This window comes from Amblyraja radiata, chromosome 17 (assembly GCF_010909765.2).
Source record: "Amblyraja radiata isolate CabotCenter1 chromosome 17, sAmbRad1.1.pri, whole genome shotgun sequence".
Lineage (NCBI taxonomy): Eukaryota > Metazoa > Chordata > Chondrichthyes > Rajiformes > Rajidae > Amblyraja > Amblyraja radiata.
Window position 1 is genome coordinate 1293287 of NC_045972.1, and position 15450 is coordinate 1308736.

The window sequence follows — 15450 nt, forward strand, 5'->3', positions numbered from 1 at the left end:
TTGAACTTAAGCAGAGAGGATGTGTCTATACACTTCAGAATTAATTATGCTACTACAAATCAGCAGTTGTATCATCAATGAAGATAAGTGAGCCAGTACCTTCAGGAGCCATACATGCCCAGGCCATAACACCCCCACTACCGTGTTTCACAGATGAGGTGGTATGCTTTGGATCTTGGGCATACCTTTTCTCCACCATACTTTGCTCTTGCAATCACATTGATGTGTTAATCTTCGTCTCATCTGTGCACAAGACCTTTTTTCAGAACTGTGGTTGCTGTTTTAAGTACTTCTTGGCAAACTGCAACCTAGCCATCCTATTTTTGCAGCTAACCAGTGGTTTGCATCTTGCAGTGTAGCCTCTGTATTTCTGTTCATGAAGTCTTCTGCGGACAATGGTGATTGACAAATCCACTCCTGAATAGTGTTTCTGATCTGTCGGACAGGTGTTTGCGGATTTTTCTTTATTATAGAGAGAATTCATCAGCCTTGGAGGTCTTCCTTGGCCTGCCAGTTCCTTTGCGATTAGTCAGCTCACCAGTGCTCTCTTTCTTCTTAATGATGTTCCAAACAGCTGATTTTGGTAAGCCTAAGGTTTGGCTGATGTCTCTAACAGTTTTATTCTTGTTTCTCAGTCTCATAATGGCTTCTTTGAGTTTCATTGGCACAACTTTGGTCCTCATGTTGATAAACAGCAATAAAAGTTTTCAAAGGTGATGGAAAGACTGGAGGAAAGACAAGGTGCTCTCTTATACCTGCAGTGAGGAGGCATTTATACACACTTGAGCAATTCCAAACACCTGTAAAGTCATGTGTCCCAAACATTATGGTGCCCTGAAATGGGGGAACTATGTTTTGATACAGCTGTAATTTCTACATGGTGAAACCAAAATGTATTAAAATGACCTTTATTAAAATCTGACAATGTGCACTTTAACCACGTGATTTCTTTCTATTACGAATCTCAAATTGTGGAGTACAGAGGCAAATAAATAAATGATGGCTCTTTGTCCCAAACATTATGGAGGGCACGGAATGTGTATCCCTAGATCTCTCTGTTCAACCTGCCATTTACTATATCTGTAGGAATGCTGGTTTAAACCGTAGACACAAAAAGCTGGAGTAGCTCAGCGGGTCAGATAGCATCTCTAGAGAAAAGGAATAGGTGACTTTTCAGGTTGAGAACCTTCTTCAGGCATCTGTCCTACTCTTGTTCTACATGCGTCAGTTTGCACATGTCTGTGTTAAATTCCATGTCATTCAAATTTCCCAGTTGAAACTAGGTGTCATCCGCAAATTTACTTATCATGCCACCAATATTCTCATCTAAATCATCTATATATGGCAACAAACAAAAGACCCAATCTGTTTTTGCTTTCCTGAAATAAATGCTTTTACATTTCTGATATTATCCTTGTACTTTTTATTACCTATCTGTCCTTCATAATATTATGGTGACTGAAATGCATTTAGTACTCAGGTGTGGTCCAAACTTTATTATACGTTTAACATAACTTAGCTGTGTTTGTGCTCTCCGCATCAGCAAATAATCCAAACCACTGTGTTTGCTTTCTTTATGTCTCTGCGATCCTGTTGAGCAACTTTTTGTGAATGGTGCATTTATACTTCGAGATTCCTCTACCTGACCCAGAAACAGCAACAAATCACTGCAACCTGCAGGGAATATTTTGATTTCAATACATCGTGTAAAGTGATAAGAGCGATGCAGTGTGGAAACAGGCCCTTTGGCCCAACTTGCCCACACTGGCCAACCAGTCCCAGTTACACTAGTCCCACCTGCCTGCATTTGGTCCTTATCCCTCCAAACCTATCCTATCCATGTCTAACTGTTTCTTAAATGTTGGGATAGTCCCATCCTCAACTACCTCCTCTGGCAGCTTGTTGCATGCGCCCACCACCAAATTTACCCCTCAGATTCCTATTAAAACGTTTTCCCTTCACAATAAACCTATGTCCTCTAGTCCTCGATTTACCTACTCTGGGCAAGAGACTCTGTGCATCTACCCGATCTATTCCTCACATGATTTTATACACCTCTATAAGATCACCCCTTTTCCTCCTGCAAACCAAGGAATAGAGTCCCAGCCTACTCAACCTCTCCCTATAGCTCAGACCCTCTAGTCCTGGCAACATCCTCATAAATCTTCTCTATACCCTTTCCAGCTTGAAAACATTTTACCTATAACATAGTGCCCAGAACTGAACACAATACTCTAAATGCGGCCTCACCAACGTATTTTACAACTGCAGCATGACCTCCCAACTTCCATCCTCAATACTCTGGCTGATGAAGGCCAATGTGCTAAAAGTCCTTTTGACAACCCGATCTACCTGTGACTCCACCAAGGAACCATGCACCTGCACTCCTAGATCCCTCTGCTCTACCACACCCTGCTCTACATTGTGTCGGTCCTGCCCATGTTAAGACATTCCAAATTGCAACACCTCACATTTCTCTGTATTAAATTCAATCAACCATTCCTCAGCCCCCTTGGCCAATAGATCAAGATCCTGCTGCAATCATTCACAAACATCTTCACTATCTGCAAAACCACCCACTTTTGTATCATCTGCTAATTTACTAATCTTGCCATGTATGTTCTCATCCAAATCATTGATGTCCCCATGTTCTATTTATTACTGGTTTTATTTTGCTGCATTCAGTGAATTTATTTACGGATGACGGACTGAAGGATCAATTAATTAATACTAGTAAATTACCTACCACAAGACCCAACACCAAGTTCCTAACGCGCTCTCCAATCTCTGGGGAGATGTCGTTTGCGAACTGCTGCAGTGTAGTCAGGAAGCGTTTCAGTTTGCTGAGTTGTCGAGCTCCACAAGTGGGAGGCAACTGCTGATTGGTTAGAGAAGCAGTGGTAGAGGTGGCTGGACCATCGCTGAGCCCTTTGGGGATTGATGGGGCTCCACTGATTGCAGTTGGCAAATGATTGGTCCCATTCATCACTGCTGAGAGAAATGGAGAGAGGTGGACTTAGTGGCAGTGCAGAGTGAGGGCCATTCTGGGTAAATGCACGTCTATTCAAATCACACAGGAGACTGATGATGTTCCATTGCTACGCCAATTGAGTCATCAAGTGCCTTCATTACCGTGAACAGTTATTACACATCAGTAACATTAAGAAGAAAAGTAGCCCACTCAGCCTTTCAAGGAGAAGGCTGAAGTACCAAGGCACCTCTTCTCCCTGAAACATTAACCTCCCAATAGGAATCTTCTGGAAACAGAAGCACCCTCCTTGGGATCACAGCAAATATCTGGTGTGAATTCTGAATATATCCTTACCAAGACTTCTCAATCCTTTCAATAAAATTGTCTTGATTGTAGATTAGGTCACATTATCAAAATCCTATATTCCCAGGTGGAAAGGCTCTGCAGAAGACTCCAGTATTTTACCTTTCCTCTCAACCCAATAATTCTGCAGCCTGCATTTTAAAGATTCCTTTGTGCCTTGAAATTTTCCAAGGTGCTTGTTCGAGATGTACCTCCAGAATAGATGTTTAATAACTATTCCCATTAAACCCTGCATGGCTGCTGGTTCCTGTGTAAGGCAACATTATTTCTGTGGCAAGTTCAACTGTTGCTATAAACAGCAACACAAGAACTTTCACACACAGAACAGGTGTCTCCCTATTACTGCTCATGTTTCAGACTCAAATTAGCAACATCGTTTAGAAACTCTCTGCAGCCCTTGATGCTTCAGGATTATGCGTTTCCCTCATTATAACTTCTCATGCCACTCCCTGTCGATGCAGCTGCTTCCAGCTCACCACCACCTAGAATAATGCTGCATACACTGTCAGCCAGTGAAAGACATAAAATGTGGAGTTACTCAGCGGGTCAGACAGCATCCCTGAAGAACATGGGTGGGCAACCTTTGGAAGGGTCCCGACCCGAAACGTCCCTTATCTATGTTCTCCAGGGATGCTGCCTACCGAGTTACTCCAGCACTTTGTGTCTTTCTTTGTGCAATTCTATGTTTCTACATATTGTCAGCACAGTGCTTCTGTGCAGTCTCTTTGTTACAACTACTCCTCAATTCGTGCAATTTAGATCATTTTCTATCCTATTGAATCTGCTTTTACTCCCTTTCATACAAACTGACTGAACATTCTCATCTCCACTCTGGTTCTTTTGCTTATCACCTTCAATCTGTGTCTTCAGTTAATGACCTTATTACAACTGGACACAGTTTCTCCTCAGCTATTCCATTGGAACATCCATGGCAGCACAGTGATGCAGCTGGTAGAGCTACCGCCTTACAATGTCAGTGACCCGAGTGCTGGCTGTGTGGAGTTTGCATGTTCTCCCTGTGACCGCTTGGGACTCCTCTGGGTTCTCCGGTTTCCTCCCACATCGCAAAGATTAAATGGCCTCTGTAAATTGCCCCTAGTGAGATGTGAGGGAGTAGATGTGCAGTGTGATAAGATAGAACTAGTGTGAACATGTGATTGATGGTTGGTGTGTGCTCAGTGGGCTGAAGGGCCTGTTTCATGATATATCTCTAATAGCAGCTAATCTTTTACTTGTTAAATCTCTAATCTCTATCAATCCTGATTTAATTCTATGTATCCACCAGGGGCGCCGGGGAGATGGCCAGCCCTGCCGGCAGTCTGTTCGTTTTTTCATCTTTTTGTTATTTCTAGCGTCTGTTAAGAGTTTAGTTTAATGTACTTTGTTTTATGTGGAGGGAGGGGATCGGGGGAACCTTTTTTTTCAAGTTCTTACCTTCCCGGAGATGTGATTAATTTTCGGATCACATTCTCCGGGCTCGGCGGCCTAACATCGATGGAGTTGGAAGCCTCCTCGGACTGTCGTGAGCCCCACTGCGGGGCGCGGACTAAACATCGGAGCTGATCCCTTGCCTGGGATCGTTCCCACCGCGGCCTGCGGACTTACCATCAAGGGCTCGCAGTCTCGGGAGAGACTAGTCGGGAGCTCCAACGCCGCAGAAGGTTCGACCAGCCCCGACGCGAGGTTCGATCGCCCGGCATGGGGGAGCTGACAACCCCCCGATGCAGGAGCTGAACGCCTCGATGTGGAGGGCCTGAACGCCGCCTGCTACGGGAGTCAAGACCGTCCCGTCAACGGAGGGCTCGAGGCCCCCGACCGAGGAAGAACAAAAGGAAGGCCTTGAACTTTATTTCGCCTTCCATCACAGTGAGGAATGTGTAGGAGTCACTGTGGTGGATGTTCTGATTCTGATTCTGATCCTGATTTAATTCTATTCAAGTTAATCACCAATCTAACCTTGCACAGGTTAACTGCCAGTAACTCCTTTCACTTCGTAGATGCTGCCTGACCTGTTGATTATTTCCAACATGTTTCAAGTTTTAAAATGTACTCACCTACAGGCTTCTTGCTCTTATGCTTGGTATTGGAGAGCAGTGGGAAAGTTAATATTGTGCTCTGCACAATTGCAGAAGTACGAGAATGCTGTACAGGAGCAATTCCCAGCTCTTTAGTGCGAATCCACATGGGGCACTGCGGATGATCCACCATCAGCCCAGCCAATCCCTCTGGAATCCCAATGAAATGTTTTATACGCCATAGTCAGTTAATTAACCCCTGACTCTCTCTGCCTGCTGCTTCTATTATCTTCTACTGATCTACAACAACACCATATACAGGCCCTTCCTCACCTTACAAACATCTGACTTTCATAAAAACAAGTGCTGGGAGACCGGCGGTATGGATTTACTGGCTACTGCGGGGCAGCTCGGAATGGCATTTCTGACATTAAATGTTCGGGTTATGAACAGCCATCAGGAAAGGAGCCTTGCCGTCACCTGGATGTGTCGGGCTGTGTGAATGTGGACCAATGGTGCTGGAACCTGCAGGAGACAAAAGGAAATCTGACTCCAACGCAGTATGTGGGAAACATTAGTTGAGGCCAGCATTTACAGGCCATTCCTAATTATCCTCAAAAGAAGAGTGGTGACCCACTCTTGAACCACTCTGATCCTTTTGGTGAAGGTACATCCACAGTACTATTGAGTAGGGAGCTCCAAAACCCAGACCCAATGAAGATGAAGAACCAATAATACATTCCCTATTCGGGATGATATGGGAATGTAGAGATAGTCATGGTGGTGCCGTGCACCTTCTCATCTTGTCTTTCCAGTTGATCGAGGCCCGGTGTTTCAAAAATGTTATCTAGATTGTCTGGAAAATCTTCACAAGTAAATGCATTTTGTAAATGGTATTCACTGCAACACAATTTGTTGATGGTGAAGAGAGTAATTTAAAAAATCATGGATGTGGTGCCAATTAAGGGGGTTTGTTGTGGATGATGTCCAGCTTTCAAGTGTTTGAGCTGCACTCATCAAAGCACGTGGAAAGTAGTTCATCACACTACTGATTTGCACCTTGTAGAAAGAGGAAATGCTTCAGGGAATCAGGAGGAGTCATTCAGCTTTTAAGTTGATGTGGTAGCCATAGAAATGATGTGATTGTTCCAGTTGAGTTTCTAGTCCCTGGCGATTCTCAGAAAGGTGAAAATAGGTTGGCAAACACTGTACGTTGGAGTTGGTCACTGTCCAGCATCTGTATGGTAGAAATGTTGAGGTTTTCCAGGCCACCCTTTCTCAATGGTATACTACAGAAAACCCTTGACATTGTGATGGAAGAGTCTGGGACGTTGCACTTCCAGAATTGTACTTTTCTGCCAATGTCATGCAGTTGCTAAACTATTCAATGGGACAGCTCTCCCTATTTAGAAAAACAACCCAATGTTTGTTAGGCAAGCCTTGCAATGTCAATTATTCTTTACATCCATCTCCTTGCCTTGTGCCTCGGCATACAATTTTCTCCATTAACCCATTCTTTTATAACATGGGCTGTCCCTCTAGAAACATAGAAACATAGAAAATAGGTGCAGGAGGAGGCCATTCGGCCCTTCAAGCCATTCATTGTGATCATAGCTGATCGTCCCCTATCAATAACCCGTGCCTGCCTTCACCCCATATCCCTTGACTCCACTAGCCCCTAGAGCTCTATATAACTCTCTCTTAAATCCATCCAGTGATTTGGCCTCCACTGCCCTCTGGCAGGGAATTCCATAAATTCACAACTCTCTGAGTGAAAATGTTTTTTCTCACCTCAGTCTTAAATGACCTCCCCTTTATTCTAAGACTGTGGCGCCTGTTTCTGGACTCGCCCAACATTGGGAACATTTTTCCTGCATCTAGCTTGTCCAGTCCTTTTATAATTTTATATGTTTCTATAAGATGCCCCCTCATCCTTCTAAACTCCAGTGAATACAAGCATAGTCTTTTCAATCTTTCCTCATATGACAGTCCCGCCATCCCAGGGATCAATCTCGTGAACCTACGCTGCACTGCCTCAATCACAAGGATGTCCTTCCTCAAATTAGGAGACCAAAACTGTACACAATACTCCAGATGTGGTCTCACGAGAGCCCTATACAACTGCAGAAGAATCTCTTTACTCCTATACTGAAATCCTCTTGTTATGAAGGCCAACATTCCATTAGCTTTCTTCACTGCCTGCTGTAAGCCAACTTTCAGTGACCGGTGTACAAGGATGCCCAAGTCTCGCTGCACCTCCCCCTTACCTAACCTAACCCCATTGAGATAATAATCTGCCCCTTTGTTTTTGCCGCCAAAGTGGATAACCTCACATTTATCTATATTATACTGCATCTGCCACGCATCTGTCCACTCACTCAACCTGTCCAGGTCACCCTGCAATCTCCTAACATCCTCTTCACAGTTCACACTGCCACCCAGCTGTGTGTCATCCACAAATTTACTAGTGTTGCTCCTAATTCCCTCTTCCAAATCATTAATATATATGGTAAACAGTTGCGGTCCCAACACCGAGCCTTATGGCACTCCACTCGCCACTGCCTGCCATTCTGAAAAGGACCCGTTCACTCCTACTCCACTGCCAACCAATTTTCTATCCATGCTCTAATTTTAGTCAGCAGTCTCCCGTGCAGGACCTTACAAAGCCTTTCTGAAAGTCTAGATACACTACATCCACTGGCACCCCTTCATCCATTTTACTTGTCACATCCTCAAAAAATTCCAGAAGGTTAGTCAAGCATGATTTCCCTTTCATAAATCCATGTTGACTTGGACTAATCCTTTTACTGTTTCCCAAATGCCCCATTATTACCTCTTTAATAATTGACTCCAGCATCTTTCCTACCGCCGAAGTCAGGCTAACTGGTCTGTAATTCCCCGTTTTCTCTCTCGCTCCTTTCTGTATTGTACATCTATGTCACTAGCACTTATCATAGAACATAAAACAGTGCAGCGCAGGAACAGACCCTTCAACCAATCAGCTCTATTCTGAACATGACGCCAAAATAAAGTAATCTCATCTACCTGCACATGATCCATAATCCCTCAATTCCTGCATATCCATGTGCCTATCTAAAAGCCTCTTAAATACCACTGTCGTATCTGCCTCCACCACCAGCCCTGGCAGCACTTCCAGGCACTCACCACCCTCTTTGTAAAAACTTGCCCCGCCTCTCAGAAACATGCAGATGGGCATAACTCACTTGTTGTCGGAGAGAAAGAAATGTTTCGAGCAGGCCCCTGTATGATGGTGGGAGGTGGTGGCGGCATCGCTGGTGGTGTCAACTGGGACTGAGTTTTAACTTCAGCGGGAGAATCTGGCATTGCTCCAAGCTTTATTTTTGCGCTGCCTGTGGGAACAAAAAACATGGCACAATGTAAACCACTCTCATTAATCATTTTCAGATGACTTAATATCCCAACATATATTGGGGAGAGAGAAAGTTCACACAGGACGTAGGAGCAAAAAGGAAAAGGGCATGATTTAGAGTGTTGTAGAAAGCATATGTTAAAATAATTAAGTTAAATAAATGTGCTTTGCCACATCACCACCACTTTCCTCAAAGACCCTACACATACTACCCCCTCTGGTTCAAATTCACCATGGAAAACAAGGCAACTCCAATTCACTGACAACATAGGATCGCCAAACCTAGTAAGAAAGTGAGAAACTACAATACAATACAATACAATACAATTTATTTGTCATTTGAACCCCATTGAGGTTCAAACGAAATGTTGTTTCTGCAGTCATACACACAAGAAAGAACCAAGACACAACACAATTTACACAAACATCCATCACAGCGCATCTCCTCCTCGCTGTGATGGAAGGCAAAAACTTATCTCTCCCCTGCACTCCCCATTCCCCTCCCGATGTCAGAGTCAAAGCCCTGGGCGGGCGATGGTAATTGTCCCGCGGCCATTCCAAGCCGCGCCGGGCGATGTAAGGCCCCGCTCCAGGTACTCTTCAACCCCGCAACTCGGGCGGGTGAAGTCGCCATTGCGGAAGCCCCGAAAAGTGGTCTCCCAGCAGGGATCCGCGGGCTCCCGGTGTCACCGTCCACCAGACCTGCGGTAAGCCTCCGAATCTCCGGGGTCAGGTCGCAGCCGAGCGCCACCACAGCTCCACCCGCTCCGAACTCGGCCAGCTCCGCGATGGTGAGTAGGTCCGCAGCTCCGTGACTGGAGCCCCAGGTCGTTCCTGCTGGAGGCCGCTCCACGGTGCTAGGCCCCAACGACAACGGAGACCCGACAGAGAAAAGGTCGGGTTCTCCGTGCAGGGGATAGATTTTAAAAGTTTCCCCCACCCCCTGCCCCCCACACACATACCCACACACATACACAACAACAACAAAAATAATAAAAACTACATTCAAACGAGACAAAAAATAATAAAAAGACAGACGGACTGCAGAGGCCGCTGCGACGTGAGTCGCGCCGCCCAACTAGAGGTAAAATGGACAGGAACGAGGGTTGTGAGAAATCCCTTGTCCGTGAAATCAATGGAATGAAATTTCCACATTTCAGTCAAATTGATATCCCCTTGATTTTTCAAGTTCAAGTGAGTTTATTGTCATGTGTCCCTGTATAGGACAATGAAATTCTTGCTTTGCTTAAGCACACAGAAAAATAGTAAGGCATTTACTACAGTACAGATAAATGTGTCCATATACCATGATATAAATATATACACACATGAATAAATAAACTGCAAATAAAGTGCAAATAACAGAAAGTGGTTGTTAATAATCAGAGTTTTGTCCGAGCCAGGTTTAATAGCCTGATGGCTGAGGGGAAGTAGCTATTCCTGAACCTGGTTGTTGCAGTCTTCAGGCTCCTGTACCTTCTACCTGAAGGTAGCAGGGAGATGAGTGTGTGGCCAGGGTGGTGTGGGTCTTTGATGATACTGCCAGCCTTTTTGAGGCAGCGACTGCGATAAATCCCCTCGATGGAAGGAAGGTCAGAGCCGATGATGGACTGGGCAGTGTTTACTACTTTTTGTAGTCTTTTCCTCTCCAAGGCGCTCAAATTGCCGAACCAAGCCACGATGCAACCGGTCAGCATGCTCTCGACTGTGCACCTGTAGAAGTTAGAGAGAGTCTTCCTTGACAATCCGACTCTCCGTAATCTTCTCAGGAAGTAGAGGCGCTGATGTGCTTTTTTGATGATTGCATTAGTGTTCTCGGACCAGGAAAGATCTTCAGAGATGTGCACGCCCAGGAATTTGAAGCTCTTGACCCTTTCAACCATCGACCCGTTGATATAAATGGGGCTGTGGGTCCCCCTCCTACTCCTTCCAAAGTCCACAATCAGTTCTTTGGTTTTGCTGGTGTTGAGGGCCAGGTTATTGCGCTGGCACCATATGGACAGTTGCTCGATCTCTCTTCTATATTCTGACTCATCCCCATCAGTGATACGCCCCACGATGGTGGTGTCATCAGCGAACTTGATGATGGAGTTCGCACTGTGGTTCGCTACACAGTCATGGGTATAGAGTGAGTACAGCAGGGGGCTGAGCACGCAGCCTTGAGGTGCTCCCGTGCTGATTGTTATCGAGGCTGACACATTTCCACCAATACGAACAGACTGTGGTCTGTGGACGAGGAAGTCGAGGATCCAGTTGCAGAGGGATGCGCAGAGACCCAGTTCTGCGAGTTTGGTAACCAGTTTTGGACCTGGTGTTCTGTGACATGGCTTATCTCCACCCCCTTCCATCCACAAAAATGAAATAAAATATTCCACACCTCTACCTGGGTGTAACTGCAATATCGATAACATCCATATTTCTCAGGACTGAATCACCTTCCACTGAATGCATTATCCATTTGTTCCACCACTAACATACTGTGACAACAAACTACAAGATACAAAGCAACAACTTCTGACCTCTGGATTTCCGAAGGGTGGAAAAAGTGATGCATCACATAGTCCTCACAGCATAACAATGAAGATAATGCTATGGAGGATTGAACTGGCTAACTTTGTTGGGATGGACATAAAAGACTGCACATGCTGATAACTGGAGCAAAAGCAGTGATGGAGGAATTCTGCACATCAAGCAGCATCTGTGTGGGCAATGGGATGGCTGATGTTTTGAGTCAAGACCCTGAATCAGGACTCATGAAACTTGACCCAAAATGTCAAGCAAATTCTGATGAGAGGTCTACAGCATCAGCAGGACAATATGTTCACATTGTGCTTGTGACTGTATGGTGAAGTGCCAGCAAGTAGGTCGTACAAACCAGCCCAGTTAGTTCAACAGTTTCTGCTTTTCCTATTCACACCTTCTCTAGATCCACCATCTGTTTTTCTTTATTTGTGACAATATAACTCCTTTTACCTTGCAGCATCGTTCTCTGTCGCCATTTAATCTCTTGCCTTCCAACCCACCACAACCCACTTGCAGTTCAGTGGATATATTTTGCAAATTGAAAGAAGCATAAATAATTCAGTGTTTCACCTGGAATGAACATTGTCATATTTCTCCATGTCTCACTTCATATCCATAAACTCTTAATGTCTGACATTTTACAATTCTGATTCTAAAAAACAATCACTGGTGTGAAAAGTTGATTTTGTTCCTGCCTGAACTAAACATTTCTGCACTTTTAACTTCAACTTTCAAATTTCTAGAGCACCTTGTGATTCCAAGAAAGCGGACAACCCTCATGCACCAAACCTTCTCCTTCTCCTTTTCCTAAATTCCAGGACGTAAAGGCTCATTCAGGTCCATTCATTCATTGAATTACTTATACTTCTTTCAATTTGCGAAATGCATCTACTGGTCTGGAAGCAAATGCCAATCTTCAACACATCCATCACTCATTCTCCAACCACTCTCATCATCCTTAATGATGATATTTTATTTCATGTACCTTAGGTACAGTGAAATCCTTTGTTTTGCATAAAATGCACAAAGTACACAAAGTGTCGCCACGTGGGATGCGACCTTTCTTGCCGTATCCCCCGTCTCCGTCTCAGTCTGCGCTGAGGCCCATCGAGGAGCTGGCGGCCTCCAACTGGGACCGACCTCGAGGCTCCGGAGGCAGAGCCAGGACTTACCAACGCGAGGCTGGCCGACTTTGGGGCTGTGGTGGCGCTGCGGCGGCGGCGACCCGACTTCGGAGCCTCGTGGGCCAGTGGACGACACCGTTGGTGACCTGTTTTTCCGGAGCTCCCGCAACAACAGCTTCGTCCGCTGGGCTGGAGGGCGGCAGCTTCAACCGCCCCGGGCCGCGGAGTTTGAACAGGCCCGTTCGCGGATCGTGGATTCAGCCGCGGTACTGATTACCATCACCTGGCGGGGTCACAACATCAGAGGCCTGGATCGCCTCAGCGCAGAGGGAGAGCAAGGAGGGAAGAGACAAGGACTTTGGGACATTTTGCCTTCCATCACAGTGAGGAGGTGCCTGGTGGACTCACTGCAGTGGATGTTAAACTGTGTTGAGTGTGTGTTTTGTTATTTATTCTATGTTATGACTGCAGGCTAAACCATTTCGTTGCACTGAAAAGTGCAATGACAATAAAATTGAGTCTGAATCTGAATCTGAAAATGGACAAGGGAGAGCCAGTGGATGTAGTGTACCTGGACTTTCAGAAATCATTTGATAAGGTCCCACATAGAAGATTAATGGGCAAAATTAGGGCACATGGTATTGGGGGTAGAGTGCTGACATGGAGAGAAGTGGTTAGCAGACAGGAAACAAAGAGTAGGGATTAACAGATCCCTTTCAGAATGGCAGGCAGTGACTAGTGGGGTACCGCAAGGCTCGGTGCTGGGACCACAGCTATTTACAATATACGTCAATGATTTGGATGAAGGGATTCAAAGTAACATTAGCAAATTTGCAGATGACACAAAGCTGGGTGGCAGTGTGAACTGTGAGGAGGATGCTATGAGAATTCAGGGTGACTTGGACAGGTTAGTGGAGTGGGCAAATGCATGGCAGATGAAGTTTAATGCGGATAAATCAGATTCAGATTCAATTTTAATTGTCATTGTCAGTGTACAGTACAGAGACAACGTACAGTGTACAGTACAGAGATAAATGTGAGGTTATCCACTTTGGTGGCAAAAGCAGGAAGGCAGATTACTATCTAAATGGCGTCAAGTTGGGAAAAGGGGAAGTACAACGGGATCTGGGGGGTCCTTGTACATCAGTCTATGAAAGTAAGCATGCAGGTACAGCAGGCAGTGAAGAAAGCGAATGGCATTTTGGCCTTTATAACAAGAAGAATCGAATATAGGAGCAAAGAAGTCCTTCTGCAGTTGTACAGAACCCTAGTGAGACCACACCTGGAGTATTGTGTGCAGTTTTGGTCCCCTAATTTGAGGAAGGACATTCTTGCTATTGAGGGAGTGCAGCGCAGGTTTACAAGGTTAATTTCCGGGATGACGGGACTGTCATATGCTGAGAGAATGGAGCAGCTGGGCTTGTACACTCTGGAGTTTAGAAGGATGAGAGGGCATCTCATTGAAACATATAAGATTGTTAAGGCCTTGGACACACTAGAGGCAGGAAACATGTTCCCGATGTTGGGGGAGTCCAGAACCAGGGGCCACAGTTTAAGAATAAGGAGTAAGCCATTTAGAACGGATGAGGAAAGACTTTTTCTCACAGAGAGTTGTGAGTCTGTGAAATTCTCTGCCTCAGAGGCAGGTTCTCTGGATGCTTTCATGAGAGAGCTAGATAGGGCTCTCTAAAAATAGCGGAGTCAGGGGATACGGGAGAAGGCACGAACGGGGTACTGATTGGGGATGATCAGCCATGATCACATTGAATGGCGGTGCTGGCTCGAAGCGCCAAATGGCCAACTCCTGCACCTAATGTCTATTGTCCCACCATTTGATGTGATTTTTGCTGATCTAGTCCAGGACTCAACTCCTCCTCTGTATCTCAATCACACATTAAGAACCAGATGGTGACCAGCTGTAACCGGCAAAAAGCAGCAGCTTTCGGGTAGGCCACAGATACCCTATATCACCCAGTGTGGGATGCACTCTAGGAGACAGCTGGAGAGAGCTACCTTACACTGTTCAGCTGTAGTAAAACCATAATCTCACACTTTCAATTTATACATCAAATTTGCAAGCTTACCCAGCAGTGATTCCTGTTGTACTTCTGTCAAAAAGCACGTCTTCAATCCGGTCCACTTTTCTGTCTGCCTGCCAGTTTTTAATCGAGACGATAGATAAATGATAGCTATTCACTGCAGATTTGTGCTTTTGGAGGCTTCAATTTTCAAGTAAACCATTGGCAGTAATTATTTAGAAAATAGGAGTAAATCAAGTTCCAGCTGCCAGCATTAGAGGCAGCAAACTGCTGCCAAAAGCCAGCCCCAAAATCACATTGTGTTTGATCCTGTGCACAATTAGTAATGGGGATCACCACAAGCAATCAACTTTGATCTGCAAGCCTGCAAATGGATGTCTACAACTTGTTTTCACAGCTTCAGGTTCCATGCATTTACAAACTGTTCTCTTTACGCACGATGCACTTCTGAGGAGCACCAGGCTGTTGGGATACTGTTGATGACTGTTGGCCTATACATTACCAATCTGAACAGACCAAGTGACTTGACACTTCACTGGGTTATCTCACTCCCTAAATAAACAGAATTTCCATAGATACTGACAATCCCACTCAGGCACAAGCAAACAGAGTGCAAAGGGACAAAATAGCACCTTCCGCTTAACGCAGCTGCTGCTCTGGTCAGCTGCTCTGTGAGAGCTCTCCTCACTGCAGGCTGGAACTGATACTAGAGCTTGATGCCTCTAGCCAACTGCACTAACATTTGGACCTATCACTCCTTTACTGAGAATCTGCACACAAACATTACAGGTCAAACCAAACAAGGCAATTTGGAACGGTTCTTTCTCCCACTATCTTCCCCTCACTTGTATAAGTGATTGTGGGAAAATTATGAGAGGTGTAGACAAACTAGAGAGTCAGAAGGTTTTCTTAAGGTGGAAATATCAAATATCAGAGGGCGTAGCTTTGAGGTGAGAGGGGCAAAGTCTAAAGGAGATGTGTGGGGCAGGTTTATTTTTCACACAGAGAGTGGTGAGTGCCTAGA

At 45.2% G+C, this 15450-nt stretch overlaps 1 protein-coding gene across 2 annotated transcripts in view; it reads right to left on the reverse strand.

The window, feature by feature from the left end:
• Positions 1 to 15053, reverse strand: part of cbfa2t3 (CBFA2/RUNX1 partner transcriptional co-repressor 3) — a 64128-nt gene extending 49075 nt beyond the window's left edge. The window contains exons 1-3 of one of the 2 annotated variants that reach the window (XM_033035602.1): positions 14472 to 15053; positions 8574 to 8720; positions 2747 to 2988 (exon numbers count right to left, since the gene is read on the reverse strand). In XM_033035602.1, the coding sequence (XP_032891493.1) occupies positions 2747 to 2988; positions 8574 to 8694 (363 nt within the window). In that variant the 5' untranslated portion in view covers positions 8695 to 8720; positions 14472 to 15053. Of the gene's footprint in view, positions 1 to 2746; positions 2992 to 8573; positions 8721 to 14471 lie in introns of both variants that reach the window. The other variant, XM_033035601.1, reaches the window with a different exon arrangement.
• Positions 15054 to 15450: the final 397 nt, after the last annotated feature.